The 17,092-nt window shown below is 43.6% G+C and overlaps 2 protein-coding genes across 4 annotated transcripts in view; both read right to left on the reverse strand.

Moving 5' to 3' along the window:
• Positions 1 to 3,368, reverse strand: part of LOC144582099 (saoe class I histocompatibility antigen, A alpha chain-like) — a 29,437-nt gene extending 26,069 nt beyond the window's left edge. The window contains exons 1-8 of one of the 3 annotated variants that reach the window (XM_078368769.1): positions 3,285 to 3,368; positions 2,886 to 3,155; positions 2,358 to 2,633; positions 1,500 to 1,775; positions 1,261 to 1,377; positions 802 to 834; positions 626 to 695; positions 387 to 475 (exon numbers count right to left, since the gene is read on the reverse strand). In XM_078368769.1, coding sequence (XP_078224895.1) covers positions 387 to 475; positions 626 to 695; positions 802 to 834; positions 1,261 to 1,377; positions 1,500 to 1,775; positions 2,358 to 2,633; positions 2,886 to 3,155; positions 3,285 to 3,357 — 1,204 coding nt within the window. In that variant the 5' untranslated portion in view covers positions 3,358 to 3,368. Of the gene's footprint in view, positions 1 to 67; positions 482 to 567; positions 835 to 1,260; positions 1,378 to 1,499; positions 1,776 to 2,357; positions 2,634 to 2,885; positions 3,156 to 3,284 lie in introns of those variants that run through there. The other 2 variants (XM_078368768.1, XM_078368767.1) reach the window with 2 other exon arrangements.
• A 5,990-nt stretch (positions 3,369 to 9,358) lies between these two features.
• The window catches only part of LOC144582098 (serine/threonine-protein kinase MARK2-like), a 123,148-nt gene continuing 115,414 nt past the window's right edge, over positions 9,359 to 17,092 (reverse strand). Inside the window, exon 11 of the transcript XR_013533991.1 lies at positions 9,359 to 13,598. The gene's annotated coding sequence lies outside the window, so the exon portion shown is untranslated. The remainder of the gene's footprint in view (positions 13,599 to 17,092) is intronic.

The following is a 17,092-nucleotide window of genomic DNA, read 5'->3' on the forward strand; positions in this document are numbered from 1 at the left end:
ACTCAGCTCCTCACAGCCTTCTCCATCCCCACCTGCAACAGACTCAGCATACCAAACATGCGGACCCTGGAAGGTTCTCCGGTCTTTATTTCCTCTCTCAAATTCTAGGAATTGGTGTATTTAATTAATCCATCAGCTTAATATTTGAGAAAACAAATTTATATTCAGATTCTTATTTTCAGTAGGGAAGTAAGAGGTTGCAGCTCAGTCTGCACCATGAAGCTGAGACAGAGTTGGAGACACCCAACCCCACCTCTTGGAACAGGAAAGATGACTGGGGAGGGAACACAGGTCAGTGTGGGGACAGCGGTCACGGTGGACATGGGGTGGGCTGTCTCTCCACATCCTTATATTATGTTAACAGGGACTCAGACACATTCAGAAACCTTTGCAGAATGAGATGCCAGAGGCTCTTGAAGTCACAAAGCGGAGGCGTGAAGAAATCCTGCGTCTCAGTCCCACACAAGGCAGCTGTCTCAGGCTACAGAAAACAATAGTCATGAACAAATTCAGGTCAGTCATGGTAAGTGATGACACTCTGAACAGCCCACCAGACCCTGGAAATGTCCCAATCAAAGAATCCCCATAACCTAGTCCTTTCCCTTCTGCCCCACCCCCCAGCCACTTTGGGCCTCTCAGGGTCTCCCCTTTACAAGCCATGAGAGACACATCAGAGCCCTGGGTACTGTCACTGCCTGGGGTAGAACAAAAACAGGACCTGGTCAGAGTCCATGGGAGATGTGGGCCAGGAGGGATTATGGGGTGGGTGAGTTCCTCCACACTCCCGCCCCCACCACTTACACACAGCCTGAGAGTAGCTTCCTCTTTCTCCACCTGTGGGAAGAAAATGTTCTGTGAGGGGACAGGGAGGAGGCAGGGCCATGAGATCTTAGAGGAACCTCCTAGTCTGGGACTCAAGAGAAGTTTCCAGAACTATGACTACAAACCCAGGGCAGGAACAGGAAACACCAGGGAAACAGATATTGGTCCTGGACCAACTGCCCTCCTTAGCAGGAACCTTCCCTTGACTTGTGAATGCCAGGATCAGATCTCCAACACCACAATCATCAAGGTGATACATCTGTCCTTCATTGTCACACGTGCTTCACAAAGAATAAGTACTGGTATACAGGTCCCCAGGCTAGGTCGGCCCATGTGTGGATGGTGCTTTCCAGTAATGAGGAAGGGAACACTTCTACCTGGGACTTGAAACCCCCAGTGGGACAAGAAAACCCAGACCCCGCTTCATGCCCTCCCTACCTGAGCTCTTCTTCCTCCACATCACAGCAGTGACCATCGCTCCAATGACCACAGCTCCTAGGACAACCAGGCCAGCAACGATGCCCACGATAGAAATGGTGAGCTGGGAAGACGGCTCTGGGAAAGGAGGGGAAGGTGAGGGGCTCTGACCCCAGGCCTCAGCCCTGACCCTGCTGAAGGGCTCAAGAAAAGCTCCTTCTTTCCCTGAAAAGAGACATGACCCCCATCCCCCTCCTTACCCCATCTCAGGGTGAGGGGCTCCAGCAGCCCCTCATGCTGCACATGGCACATATATCTCTGCTCTTCTCCAGAAGGCACCACCACAGCCGCCCACTTCTGGAAGTTTCCATCCCCTGCTGGCCTGGTCTCCACAAGCTCCATGTCCTGGGTCTGGTCCTCCCCATCCCGCTGCCAGGTCAGCGTGATCTCCGCAGCGTAGAAGCCCATGGCCCAGCACCTCAGGATGGCCTCATGGTCAGAGATGGGGTGGTGGGTCACATGTGTCTTTGGGGGATCTGATGGGAAGAGTCAGAAAATTCAGGCACTTTTCATCTCTCATGGGACATCATGGCAATACCCGTGTGATCATCCTGAGAATGGACAGGACACCTGGGGTGAGGAGGGAGCACAGAACCCAGATACCAGCCTGGACACAGGCACCTGGGATAATCTTCCATGTCTTGCAAAGTTCTAGTCTCTGAGAAGAGGGGAACAGCGACTTCTGGTCCTGACCCGAGTGGAGGTGGAAGGACTCAGAAAAGTTGGAATCAAAATTTTAAATAAACACATTGAGTGTGAGGCAGAGAACAAGGCCTGAGACAAAAAGTCACAGCGCCCAAGGCGGCTGCAGGGGTCAGGGGGGACCCCTCATAAGTATTCCAGGAACCGTCATCCCGTCCATTTCCTCAGAGACGTCATCCCTAAATTGTCCTAGAGAGCAGAGGGGGCCTTGAGAGGAAACTCAGGAAAACTCATGCCATTCTCCATTCAAGGGAGGGGTATATTCTAGCGCTGATCCCATTTTCCTCCCCTCCTACTGGAAGGTCATCCCGAGAGATCTATAGAAGATGGGGAAGGCTTCCTACTGTCCCTAGTACCCGCACGCTGCAGCGTCTCCTTCCCGTTCTTCAGGTGTCTGCGGAGCCACTCCAGGCACGTGCCCTCCATGTAGGCTCTCCACTCCTCCGCCACATTGGCCGCCTCCCACTTGCGCTGCGTGATCTGAGCCGCTGTGTCCGCGGCGGTCCAGGAGCTCAGGTCATGGTTCAGGGAGATATAATCCTTGGCGTCGTAGGCGAACTGGAGATACCCACGGAGGAGGCTCCAGTCGGGCCCCAGGTAGCAGCGGTACATCAACTGGAGGGTGTGAGACCCTGGCCCCGCCCCCTCGGTCAGCCCCACCCCCGCCCACCGAGCCCCACCCCCGCCCCGACCAACCCTTGGGGACTTTGGTGTAAACTGAAAATGAAACCGAGTAAAGGCGCCCGGGGCTCTCCCGCGTCCAGGGTCTGGGCGGGTCCGGCAGCCCCGGGGTGGATCTCGGACCTGGAGACTCCGAGGGACCCGGGCTGTCCGTGGGGAATGGGGAGGAGTCGTGACCTGCGCTCCGGGCGGCGGTCACTCACCGGCCCCGCTCTGGTTGTAGTAGCCGCGCAGGGTCTGCAGGTTCACTCGGAAAGTCTGTGCCACATCCTTGGCTCTCTGTGTCTCCTCTTCCCAATACTCCGGCCCCTCCTGCTCCACCCACGGCGCCCGCGGCTCCATCCTCGGTCTCGCGGCGTCGCTGTCAAACCGCACGAACTGCGTGTCGTCCACGTAGCCGACTTCTAGGTACCGGGGCTCCCCACGGCCAGGCCGGGACACAGCAATGTGGAAATACCTCATGAAGTGGGAGCCTGGGGGCAAGGAGGGGCTGAGACCCCCAGATCCTCCTCCCTGCGCGGCTTCCCGAGTCCTGCTCCTCCGCCCGGCGGGCCCCTCGCTCCTCCCCGCAGAGGCTGTTTCCCTCTCGACGCCTCACTCACCTGCCCAGGTCTTGGTCTGGGCCAGGGCCCCTAAGAGCAGCAGGAGGAGAGTTCGGGGCGCCAGGACCGCCATCCTAGGCAACTGGGGAGGGCGAATCGGGATTTTAGAACCAGGACCGCGGCGACGCTGATTGGCTTCTCTAGAAACCCGACACCCAATGGAAGTTGGAACTGGGTCCGCGTCATGAGTATCCAGGAAGAAGGACCCGACTCAGACTGTGAGAAGTGACTCAGAGGACTAGGGATTCCCCAAAGCTGCGCCTCCCCAATGCAGAAACGACCTGGTGCCTGAGACCCTGAGAGCCACGACCAAGAACTAGGACTTTGTCCTGATCCCTATTCTTCTACACAAGCTTCTTTGTCACACTGTCTGCCTGAGTCCTGGCCAAGAATCTGTCTGTGGAAACCAGGGAGAGACCCCCAGGCTGCGCCCAGGCCCTTCCCCTTCATTTCTCCTCCTAGAATCTCCGTCCCTGAACTGGACTCCCTGCCTCCCACTCCTTACCTCTCCACTTGGACTCTTGTACAAGGAAACTCACCACAGGGAACTTGATGCCAGAGAGTGAGCTCGCCCTGGGCATGGAGGTGTAGAGACAGGGGTTTTCTCTTTAAACCTGGTGAAGTTTTGTCTGAAGGCAGCAGATAGAGACTCTCATAGAGACCAGTTTCCTTTTTATTAATACGGTAGGTAACACAATATTGTAATCCCTGAATGATTAGGATTCCAATCTGTCAAAGACCTGGGTCAAAACATCATCACAGTTAAACTCTCAAAGCTCCTAAGTTTTACTTTCCCAAGCTATGGATCTGTGACTCTGGTTTCTGCATTTAAAATTATTTTCATTCCCTAGTGGGAGTTTCCCTGTGTGAGTCCAGAACACCTCCTGAATACAAAGAAGCAGGTTTGTTACTGTGTATTGAACCGGGAGCCTGTAGTCATCACTCAGAGTTGCGAGTGCTCCATGCAGTCCTAGTGCTCTTCACCAGCGCTCAAGCACTGCCTGCTTTCGTGAACTATGAGCATCTAAGCAGAGTGGGTATTTTACTTGAACACTTGGTACTTTTGTAACCTTTTTTTTTTTTTAATCATGAGGAGATCATTAGTTTTTAGGCAGTCCCACAAAATGTATTAAAAACGAATGCAAAGAACCCCCTGCTAGGCTCTTCCACTGCTTTACAATTCCCCGTTCCTTTTCCTCACCTCCTACTTCTCCATCCCTTCTCTCTGCCCCTGTCATCCCTCACACCCTCCCTTCCCCTTAGTCCCCACCACCCTGTCACTCCTGAATTGCGGCACTAACACTGTCCCTCACTTCCTGCCGTGTCTATTTTCCCCACAGTGTTCAGCAGTCCTGCCAATGTGACTCAGGTCGTGTCATTTCTTCATTTACAATGATTGAATTTTGGTCTACCATTTTGCTATATGGTTTCAATTTGTCTCATATCTTTTAGTTCTGTTCCTCCTTTGCTACTTTCTTGAGTGTCAAGTAAACATTTTTTAATTTATGGTTTAAATGCTCCCAGTGGCTTTTAGCTGTATATTTACACTAATTTTTTATTGTTGTAAGAACTGAAACCTGATTCCTTGACTTTTCACAGTGAAGTTCAGGTAATATTAAACGACACGTGTAACAGTGTAGTTTTATTTAACCTATCCTTATGCTATTATTGTGTGTATATTACACAAAATAAACGACACATGTAACAGTGTAGTTTCATTTAACCTATCATTATGCTATTATTGTTGTGTATATTACATCAAACACTCAGCGATACAGTGTAATACTTTTTGTTGTAGACAAGCAGCCATATGTCTTCAGGAAATGAAGAAAATGAGTGTGTATGTGATATATGTGTGTGTACATCATTTGTGTTGTTAATTGTTCCTTTCTGTGTATCTGGGTCACCATCTAGTATCATTTCCCTTCAGCCTGAAGAACTTCCTTTAAAATTACATGTAGTACAGGACCCCTAGGAAATACATTTTATGGTTTTGATGATCTAAAAATATTTTTGCCTCCTTTTCTCCTTTTTTTTTTTTTTTTTGGCTTATTAGGGCATTTTTGTGTAATAAAAAAAAACTATTTATAGTCATGTAGCTACCACATTGCCCAGTAGAGAAACACCAGATGCAAAGAACCCCCTACTAGCTCCTCCATGGCTTTAGAGTCCTTTCCCCTGCTCCTTTTCCTCACCTCCTGCTTCCCCAGCCCTTCTCTCTGCCCCTCTCACCCCTCACACCCTCCTCTTCCCTCAATTCCTACTGCCCAGTAACGCCTGAATTGTGACACTGTAGAGATCAGTTTCTTTTCCCTAAAAAATTTAATCCTTGCTTCCCACCCTCACCCCTTTCCTTCACTCAGCCACTGCTCTGCTTTCTGTCACTGCAGTAGTGTAATTTCTAGAATTTCATGGACATGTAATCATATTTCATGTAGTCCTTTGTTTGCTCTCTCAGCATAACAATGTTTGAGATGATGCCATTCATTCATTTTTGTTGCTGAGCAACTGCCAAGTATTGCTGGAATCCCAGTTTATTCTCTGGTTTCTCTATTCTCCAATTGATAGACATGTGGATTACTCCAGTTGGGGTTTTTTATTAATGAAGCCACTATAAATAACTCTTCCAAGTGTGGCCTTACATTTTTATTTCTTTTGGATAAATACATATTTGTGGGATTGCTGGGTCATGTGGTAATAGATGGGCAGCTGTATAAGAAATTGCCAAACTGCTTTACAAATTGGCTGCCACATTTTTTGCATTCCTTTTAGAAATATCAGACATTTCTATTTTTTCCATATTCTTGCAAGCATTTAGATTTATCATATGTCTTTTTAACTTTACCTATTCCAGGTGATGTGTGGTGGTTTCTGATTGTGGTTTTTACTTTCACTTCTTTGATGACTAGTATTGTTTGCTGTCTCTTCATGTTCATCTCAGTGACATCACAGGTATTTTATGAACTATTTTGCAAATTCAGTGATTAATTCCAGAGGCTTTTTCAGAAATCCCTAGTGTTTTGTGCATATGCAATGAGCCTGGTGACAAGGGAAGATTTCATTTCTTCCTTTTCTATCTTTTGATCTTTTTCTTTAACAATTATTTTTATTTGGTAGAGATGAGGTCTCACTATCAGGCTGGTCTCAGACTCCTGAACTCAAGTGATTCTCCCACCTCAACCTCCCAAAATGCATGGATTACAGGCAGGAGCTATCATGCCCAGTGCTTCTATTTGTCTTTTATTTCATTTTCTTACCATGTTGCACTGGTTAGGATGCCTGTTAGGTGTTAAAACAAGAATGATGAGAGCTCACATGTTTGTTTACAAGGAACTTAAACAAATTTACAAGGAAAAAAAGCCCCTTCAAAAGTGGGCAAAGGATATGAACAAACACTTCTGAGAAGAAGACATTTAAGTGGCCAAGAAATGTATGGAAAAGAAGCTCAATATCACTAATCATTAGATAAATGCAAATCAAAGCCATAATGAGACACCATCTCTTGCCAGTCAGAATGGCAGTTATCAAAAAGTCAAGAAACAATAGATGCTGGCAAGGCTCTGGAGAAATAGGGACACTTTTGTAGTTGTTGGGAATGTAAACTGGTTCAACCATTATGGAGGATGGTGTGGCCATTCCTCAAAGATCTAGAGCCAGAAATGCTATTTGACCCAACAATCCTATTACTGGATATATACCCAAAGGAATATAAATCATTGTGCTATAAAGACACATGCACACATATGTTTATTGTAGCATTATTTCCAATGGCAAAGACATGGAAAACATCAATGATAGATTGGATAAAGAAAATGTAGTACATATACACCATAAAATAATACACAGCCATAAAAAGGAATGAGTTTATGTCCTTCGTAGGAACACAGATAAAGCTGGAAACCATTATCCTCAGCAAACTAACACAGGAACAGAAAACCAAACACCACATGTTCTCACTCCTAAGAGGGAGCTAAACAAAGGGAACACATGGACACAGGGAGGGGAAGCACACACACCAGGGCCTGCTGGGGAGTGAGGAATGAGGGGAGGGAACTTAGAGGATGGGTCAGTAGGTGCAGCAAACCACCATGGCGGACTATACATATGTAACAAACCTGCACATTCTGCACATGTATCCTGGAATGTAAAGTAAAATAAAAGAAATTAAATATAAAAATAAAACTCCTGTCTTACATGTATGTATATGTTCATTGCAGCACTATTTACAATGGCAAAGACTTGCAATCAACCTAAATGTCCTTCGATGGTACACTGGATAAAGAAAATGTGGCACATGTACACCATGGAATACAATGCAGCCAAAACAGAATGAGCTCATGTCCTTTGCAGGAACATGGATAAAGTTGGAGGCCATTCTCCTTAGCAAACTAATGCAGGAACAGAGAACCAAATACCACATGTTTTCACTTATGAGTGGGAGCTAAATGATGAGAACACATGGACATGTAGAGGGGAACAACACACACTAGGGTCTACTTGAGGGTGGAGGGTGGGAGGAGGGAGAGAATGAGGAAAAAGAGCTAATGTGTACTAAGGTTTAATACTTGGGTGGGTACTACTGGGTACAGAAATAATCTGTACAACAAAACCCAATGACAGAATTTTACCTATATAACAAACCTGCACATATACCCCTTAACTAAAAATAAAAGTTAAATTTAAAAAAAAGTGCATGTCTGGAAAGAGCATATGGTTGGGTTCAGTGTGTGTGTGTTTTTTAAAACCAATTCACACAATCTCTACCCTTCATTGGACTGTTTATTCATGTAGGTTTTTGTCATTATTGGTATGATAAGTTTCAGGTCTACCACGTTATTTTCCCAGTTTTGGTTTCTCTGTTCCTCTTGTCCTGACCAATGACTTCTTATTAAAAACCATAGAAACAAACAAACAAAAAAAGTAGAGTCACATATTTAAATTTCTGGAAGAAAAAAGGGTCAACTAAGAATTCTATATCCAGCACAGATATCATTCAAGGACAGGCAAAATAAGGAGATATTTCAGGTAAAAGAAAATTAAGAGAATTTGTCACCAGCAGATCTGCACAGTATCATTGGTAAAGAAAATTCTTCAGACTAGAGGCAAATGAAACCAGGTGGAAAATAAAATTATCAGAAAAGATAAAGATGATCAAAAATGGTAAATATTGAGCTAAGTGCAAAAGTCTTTCTTGCTCCTTCCATTTACTCTTACTTTATATACATAGATCTGTTTAAAGATAAGAAAAAGTTTTTTCTTGTGGGACTTATAATCTATATAGAGTATATTACATATAATATATATCATAAAAGATGGACATTTTATAGAGGATAAATGGTTGTAAGATATCTGTATTTAATGGGTACTAGTACATTATTAACTGAAGTGGACTGTGAAATGTTAAGAATGAGTTAAGTTCTGAAGGAAATTGAGACACAAAAAATAGATCAACAAATCTCAGAGATGGTCTGAAAAAAAATCATAGCCAGTCTTAAGTCTCATCATCCTATGATTTCAGAACTACTGTGAATACAAAAGTCATCAAAGAACAGTCCTGGCCAGAAAGAGGAGTTATCCCTAAATATGGTGGCCCTGGGACAGCTGGCCCTCCCTGCTGGACCTCTTCCACATGGGCGCTTTCTGCAGTAACTGTGTTGCCTTGCTATTCCACTCTACCCAGTGTCCTGACCCAAGAGACAAGGGGTGTCTGCTGCTGTGTCCACACTTGGAGAAGGAAACCATGATGGTGTCAGTACATTACAAGCATGACAGCTCACACCTGTAATCCCAGCAACTCAGGAGGCTAAGGCAAGAGGATTGATTGAGATCAGAAGTTGGAGACCAGCTTAGACAACATAATGAGACCCTCATCTCTAAAAAAAATTAAGAATAAGTAAACTTATCTGGGCGTGGTGGTGGGCACTTGTATTCTCAGGTATTGGGGAGGCTGAGGTGGAAGATCCCTTGAGTTCATAAATTTAAGGCTGCAGTGAGCTATGATTACACTACTGGACTCCAGCCCAGGTTACAGAGTGAGATATGGACTCAAAAAATACATTGTAAACCTTTGCTCACGATGGGTTATTTTATTTATTATTTATTCGAGGTGTATTTTTCTTTTATTTTACTGGTAGCACAATAAACCAGGACATGCTAAAACTAGAAATCACATCAATTTTTCAGTGTTAAAATCCCAGTCCAGGGAGGTGAGAAGGAGACGTTCCTCATTAGCATTAAGGATTCAGGGAGATCGAGATGGGCTGGAATGGAAGGTTTTTACTTGGAACCTGGAGGATGAGCGATGACATCTCTCTCTTCACCTCAAATCTCATCCTGGGCATCCACCTCCTGGGAGCAGGAGCAGCGCAGCAGCGCCACCTGGTGGTCCACGAGCTTCCTTTTGCAGATCAGGCACAGCCCTGAGATCCACTTCTTTCTATACACCTGGGATTTCTTCACTGGACATCAGCCTGGGTCAACTTTCCCGTAAAGCAAAAAGAGCGTGAGGTTGCTGAGGGAGGAATGGTGTCATCTCCACCTTTGGCGAGATCCATGTCACCGTGTTCAGGGGAAGAGCCAAGCCTTTCTTTCCATGCAGAGAGGAGGCTCTGGCCATGAAGGCGCCTGTGGAGAGGTGAGGACCCGCTCTCTCTACACTGATGGCCAAGAGCCTGCAGAAGGCGGGGAAGGCTTCCCCTCAGCTGTGTCCTATCAGGTTCTTCCAGGAGTCAAGGAGTAGACCTGCGTATTGCCTCTGGTGATGTGAGCTGCACGCACTCCTAGAAGTGAGGTCACCCCTGCTGGGGGTCCTGGGGCTGCTGGGTGTTCTGGGTGCTCAGTGTCCAGAGAGGAGGATGGGGAGGAGGCTTTGTGCAGAGCAGTAACCATAATCTCTAAATTATTTTTTCATTAGCCTTTGTGTCATAAAATAAAATATAGGACTCCAAAAGGAAAAAGAAAACTTTCTAAAATTTGTGTCCTTTAATAAAAAGCAAACACCCATTAACCACAAGGGATAGACGTTTGCAGGGCAAAGCAGAAGTCCCATCATTTGCCCCAGTTCAGCAACAAACTCTTTGCTCTCCCAAATAAAAACATGTCCTGACTTTTACAATCATCTCTTCTTTGTTCGATTTTATAATTTCTCATCCAAAATTATAATTTAATTTTACCTTTAGAAATATACTTTGTTCTCTTTTATTCTATAGATTTTCCTTGAAACGTATATTGTGTGGTAGAGCTTCCCATAGTGTGCATTTTGCTGATTGCCCCCAAGGCATAGTTGAATATGTATTTCTATTACCTGTATTGCCTCTAAATTGGTAATTGGCTTTGGAGGTTCGCTTAGCTTCGGCTTGATTTCTTTTTCACTTGGACTTGTTTGATGGCACTGGATTGTGTTCTTCCATCAACAGGAAGAGCCTCACATTAGTTTTTTCTTTTATTGTGTTATTAATTGCCATTGCTGTTTGATGGCTAAATCTGTTAATTCATTATGTGTTGCAAAAGAGTTGTTATAGTCTCAGTCTCTCATTCCTTCCTCATTTACTATTTGAATCATTTCTAAAGAGATTTACCCTCCTCTACTGTTTGTTTGAGAGACTAATCCAAGCATTTACTCACCTGTGGCCCATCAATTGCACTACTAGTTATAAACCAATAGAAATGTGTGTATGTGTGTGCCTAAATATATGAAAATGTTATTCATAGCAGCATGATTTGTAAAATCTGGATACAACACAATTATCTATCAACAGTGAAGGGACAAGAAGTGTGAGCTATTTATAAAGTGGAGCATTGGACAGCCATGGCAGTGAATAGGCTACGAACACACACAGCGAAATGATGAGACCCAGGGGCATGATGGTGACAGTCTAGTGCCATTCAACTAGAACTGGCAGAACTAATGTGTGTTAGAAATCAAGAGTGGCTACTCTAGGGTGGGAGAGGGTGGTTTATGACTGAGTAGGACCCAAAGGTGTTTCTGGGAGTCTGTGATTGCTGTGCTTGGGTGTGGGTGTTGTTTGCCCGAGTGTTCACTTTGTGAAAATACACTGCCCACTTGTGCATTGTCCCCTTTTCTCCATGCATGCTGTCCTTCACTCAAATATACATGTCTGAAATTTTGAAGCAATTCTATCTACTATAAGAAGAATCGCTCCTATTGCACACCCTTGGAAATGCTGCATTGAAAAAAATTAATGCAATTTTCTTTAATTCCAGGAAATAAATACATATAAAGAGGAGAATCTACAACAACAGTAGTAGGCTTGGGAGCTGACACCAGGACAGCTTTTGTAATGGCTTTTGGGCCGGAAACCTAGGTATCAAAACCCAAACAAGCCCACGGAAGGCGGAGGATGTGAAATGATGCCCCAGTATTGCATGAATGAATGAGTCATGGGCAGTGGCTCATGGCTTGGCTGGCCAGCCACGAACTTGAGGGAAATGGAGTTGCAAAACTGGGAGGTGGAGGAGAGAGGCACACATAGACCTCTTGCTATAGGCAGAGTGTGAGAAGATAGTGGTTGTGTGTGGATGCCACCATATCTTTAGGGGTGTATTTATCTACCAGTGGGTCTTTAAGGGGGTGGGGCTCCCTGTAATCAGGTGGGTGAGATGGCTTGATGATTGATGACACTCAGCCCCACAGGGCTTGCTCATGGAGTCCCTGCACAAAGTGGCACACATTTGTCTATGTAACAAACCTGCATATTCTACACATGTACCCCAGGACTTATAATAAAAATTAAAATAAAAAAGAAGTTGTGATCAGATCTGGCCTGCCAAGATAATCCAAAGTAATCTCCCCATCACAAAGTCTAAACCTTTAATCATATCTGTAAGTCCCTTTTGTTCTGTAACGTAACATATTTCAAAGTTCCAAGGCTTAGGGTTTGGATGTATTTGTGAGGTTATTCGTCTGGGTTTCACAGTAAATATGGTGGTCGAATAAGGTTTAGCACTAGTTAAACTTTTAGAAGATGAAAAGAGAGTAAATGGAAGGAGGCACTCCATAAAGAGATTATAATTAAAGATTAAGCAAATGTGTGCATAACCCTGTGAGTGAAAGAGAACAACATCTGCTCATACCGCCCTGGAGTGTCAGATGCTAAAGACAAATGGTGAACTTAAAGGTAGCCACAGATTATCTGAAAAACAACTGCGTTAGAATGCAGCTGACTTCTCCTCATCACCCACGGCAACCAGAGGAGAGCATCACTGAAGAGCTCAGGGAAGAGCAATGTCAAAGCAGATATTTGTGGCTGGCAAATCCATCTTTCAAGAAGAAGAGCAAAATAAGGACATTACAATATTAATAGGATGCTTGATTTATTTGCAAAATTCCTACTCTAAAAATATTTAGGTCATAAAAAATATAAGAAAGGAAGAAAGAAAAAAAAGGAAGGGAGGAAAGAAACAAAGAAGGAAGGAAAAAAGGAAGGAAGGGAAAGAAAGAAATAGAAGAAAAAAGAGAGAAGAGAGAGAGAAAGAAAGAGAAAAAAGAAAGACAGAGAAAGAAAGAGAAAGATGGATGGCTAATAATAGGTACATGTAAATCAATATTGTCGTTATAGAATAATAATGTAGAGTTAAAGTGAAAAAATAACATAAAGCACTTACTATGCTGTGTTATCACTTCCTCATCCATCTTCTCATCCCTACCTAGAGTGTGCCATCCATGAGGTCTGAGGAAGTCTGATTTCTTTTTCTGAGAATCCAGTCCATGGAGTACAGTACACAGGATAAGGTAGGGGTTTGATAAGTGTTTACCAAGTAAAAGGGTTTCCTGGAGACAATTAATGGGCCAGGACTTGTGCTGCATAAGCACAGTTCAAAAGCAGCTGAGGGGAGTGACATCAGAGAACATGGTGGCATGGGAAATTCCAGGAGCCCAGCCCCCAAAAAGAGGGATGACACAAGAGACAATGTGCTTGTGAAACATCAGCACACACACATGCGTGCGCGCGCGCACACACACACACACAATCTTGAGAAGATCTGTTAAAACACAGATTCCTGGATGGCACCAGAAGATATTCTCATTGGGTTGACAAACAATCACGTGTATTGAAATTCTGAAAAATTTTAAAGTTTATAGCCACCAAGTGAATGCAGAAAAAACAACTGGGACTCAGTAGCAGAGCTTAGTGGGATCACAACTTACCCTTGGCCCATTTCTTTCTCTTCCGGTCAGCAGTGGTCTTGACGACAGCAGGCGGGGTTCCCAGTGTGGGTTCCTGATGCCAGATGGATCTGAGTAGATCTTGCTCTCAAAGAATATTTTTTTTTTTTGTCCTTTTGGGCAACTCCCTGAAGGATGAAAAGAAATGGCTTGCATTTTCCCCCTACTTTGATCTGTCTCAGGACAGAGAGTCAGCCAAGGCAGAGAGCATTTGATTAAAACAAACAAACAAACAGAAACAAAAACTTGTAAAAGCTAGTGAGTCAGCAGCTACCGCTAGGGCAAGAAATATCAATTGAGGACGGCAACAGACATGCAGAAAAGACTGGAAGAGAACGCTGGGAGTGAGATGCTCTGGGGAAGTAGGGTTTGGGAAAGCTTCCATATTTCTGGGAACCTAGATAGCCTTGTACATGACTAGTGAGGGGCACAAGCTCACAAGGGACCTGAGAAGGTCCCTTGTTCACATCTCTAGCTGATGCCAACAAGCAGGAAGTAAAGGCAAAGGCAGAGTTGTAAACTGCCTAATTAACTGTTGAAGGCATGATCCCAGCATCCTCAGACCCTGGATGAAATGACTGGAATGTTTTCTCTTTATGGTTCAAGACATTAAGGAAATCTCTGTCAAAACACGAGAGGACCACTAAGCTAACCAAATAGAGACTTCAGTGACCACACACAACAATAATAATAATAAAGAATACAGTCTATACAAAAATAGTTTAGAAAATGTAATTTTCAGAGTTACCACATTATAATATTGAAAATGTCTGGATTTTAACTAGAAAAATCATGAGTTATGCATGTATGAAAGAATGACCTCATCACCGGAAAAGCAATGGACAGAAATTGTTCCTGAAGAAGGCCAAGCGCTGGACTGACTTACTAGACAGACTTTAAATCAACTGTCTTAAACACAGTCAAAGAGCTGAAGGAAACCATGGACAAATAACTACAGAAAATCAGGAGAACTACATTTCACTAAATGGTGAAAATCAATACAGAGGTAAAAATTGTGGAAAGGAGCCAAATGGAAATTCTGAAACTGAAATGTATTGGAAGCAAAATAGAAAATTCACTGGAGGGCTTCAAGGGCAGATTTCGGTATGCAGAATGCAGAGGCAGTAAATGCAAACATAGGTCAATTGAAATTGTCCCATTTGAAAAGCAGAATGGAAAAGTATGAAGAAAAATAAACAGAAGAGATCTGAGAGACAACATCACACATATGCATTTCGGGAGTTCCCAGAAGGGAGAGGAAAGAAGAGGGGAGAAAGAGTATTTGAAGAAATAATGGCCCCAAACCTTCAACATTTTATTTCAAACAGGAACCTCAGTATCCAACACACCCAGACTTTTAAAGTAGCATAAATTCAAAGATGTCCACACTGAGAGACATTATAATCAAACTGTGAAAAGTCAAAGACAAACAGAGCATCTTGAAAACAGCAAGAGAAGGAGCTTCTCGAGTACAAGGATCCTCCATGAGATTAACAGCCAAGTGTTCTTCAGAAACCATGAGTTCAGAAGACATTGGCAGGACAAACTTAAAGTTCATTAAGAAAAAAAAACCTGTCAACTGACAGTGGAATATCTGGCAAAACTCTCCTTCAGAAATAATGGAGAAATTCAGAGATTCACAGGCAAATAAAACCTAATGGCATTTGTCTCTGGTAAACCTATTCTCCAAGTAATGCTAAAAGGAGTGCTTCCGGCTGAAATAAAAGGGCATTAGAGAGTAACTTGAATCCATATGAAGCAAAAAAGTACACAGCTAAAAGTAATTTCATAGGTAAATAGAAAAGCAAGTATTTTTGGTGAGGTGTTTTGTAACTCCTCTTTTGTTGTCTCTATGTAATGTAAAAGAAAATGCTCATCAACTGATGAATGGATAAACAACATGTAATCTATTCTGCAATGGAATACTATTTGACCATACAAGGAATGATGTACTGATACATGCTACAACTTGGAAGAACCTTAAAAACATGTCAAATGAAAGAAGCCAGTCACAAAAGGCCATATATTGTGTGATTCCATTTGCATAAAATATTCAGAAGAAGCAAATCTACAGAGACAGAAACTGGGTAAATGGTGCCAGGGGCTGGTGGCAGGGGAGAGTGGAAGGTGACTGCTTAACGGGTACAGAGTTTCCTTCCAGGGTGATAAAAATGCTCTAGAACTTGATAGTGATGATGGCTACATAACATTGTGAATCTACTAAATGTTACTGCATTGTACACTTAAATGATTACAATGATAAATGTTGTGTTTATGTGTATTTTATCACAATAAAAAAGTGGCTGAAAAATATATTCCAAGCTTGCTTGGGAATCTGCCCATCTGTCTTTTCCCCTGAGGATTTCATCTCCTATTCATAGCTCACCCTTTCTCTTCTGCAAGTAGAAAGCCTCATTTCAGCACATGGTCCAAGATCAGCCAGGTCCAAACCCCAAAAGAACTTTCTGTCTTGGATCCAAATGCTCAGATGCAACTCTGGGCTAACTTCAGGGGAAGTTAGGAGATTATCCAAATAAGATGACTTACTGGGAGGGACAATGTTTGGCTTTAATATAAGGGAAGTTATGTTTGCGTTTCTAAAAAGGATCCTACTTACCAGTGAATATATAGTGTTTGCCTGTGCAGGACGGAGTTCTCAGCAGAGGAATGAAAGACAGTCCTAGGAACATAATACACCTCATAGGTAGCTGACTGACCCACTCATCTGCCACCCCCAGCTGAAGAAAATAGCTAGACTCTCCTCTACCCTTTGTACATCCCTCAGTTGTATTCCACTGGATATGGCCCCTCTACAAGTGTGGATGTTCCTGGATCTCAGTTGCTCTTCAAGCTATTGAGGTGTCTCCACTGGTGTGGCTCATGCCTAGATGGGCTCTGCAGGAGGCTAGGTGACTCCTAATTCTCACGGCTGACATTCAGTGAACACAGACCAAGCCTCAGAGTTCTCAGGGGCTCAGCTTTTCATCTATGAAATGGAAGAATCCATCTGCCTCTTTTCGGTAGTGGTAAACATACATATATATATATATGTAAACATATGTATGTTTACATAACATAAACATATATATATGTTTACCACTATATATATGTGTGTGTGTGTGTGCGTATATGTTTACCACTATATATGTGTGTGTATGTGTATATGTACACTATATATATATGCATTCAGACACACATATATACATGTACACATATATGACAATCAGTAATCTATGTATTGATGGTGTTTTTAGTGTTACTTTTAATGCTCAGCTGAACTCTACAACCAAAAATTGGATCATGGATTGTGAGGGAAGAACTCATTTCTTTTCTCTGATAGAGCCCTCAGTAGGCATTTCTGCCCTTTGGGTTCAAATGAGAAAGTAGCTTTAGCCTGAGGCAGGAAGAAGAATTGTATTATTCTTATTACTATTACTGTAAAGATAAGGTCTTGCCGTGTTGCCCAGGCTGGAGCGCAGTGACTGTTCACAGCTGTGATCATAGTGCACTACATCCTTGAACTTCTGGGCTCTAGCCAAAAGTATAGTTCTGGTTTAATTATACTTTTTTAGATGGAAAAGTTTTGCCTAGAGCAAGAGCCAATCTCAAGCAAGACAAATTA

Source organism: Callithrix jacchus, chromosome 4 (assembly GCF_049354715.1).
Source record: "Callithrix jacchus isolate 240 chromosome 4, calJac240_pri, whole genome shotgun sequence".
NCBI classification, from domain to species: domain Eukaryota; kingdom Metazoa; phylum Chordata; class Mammalia; order Primates; family Cebidae; genus Callithrix; species Callithrix jacchus.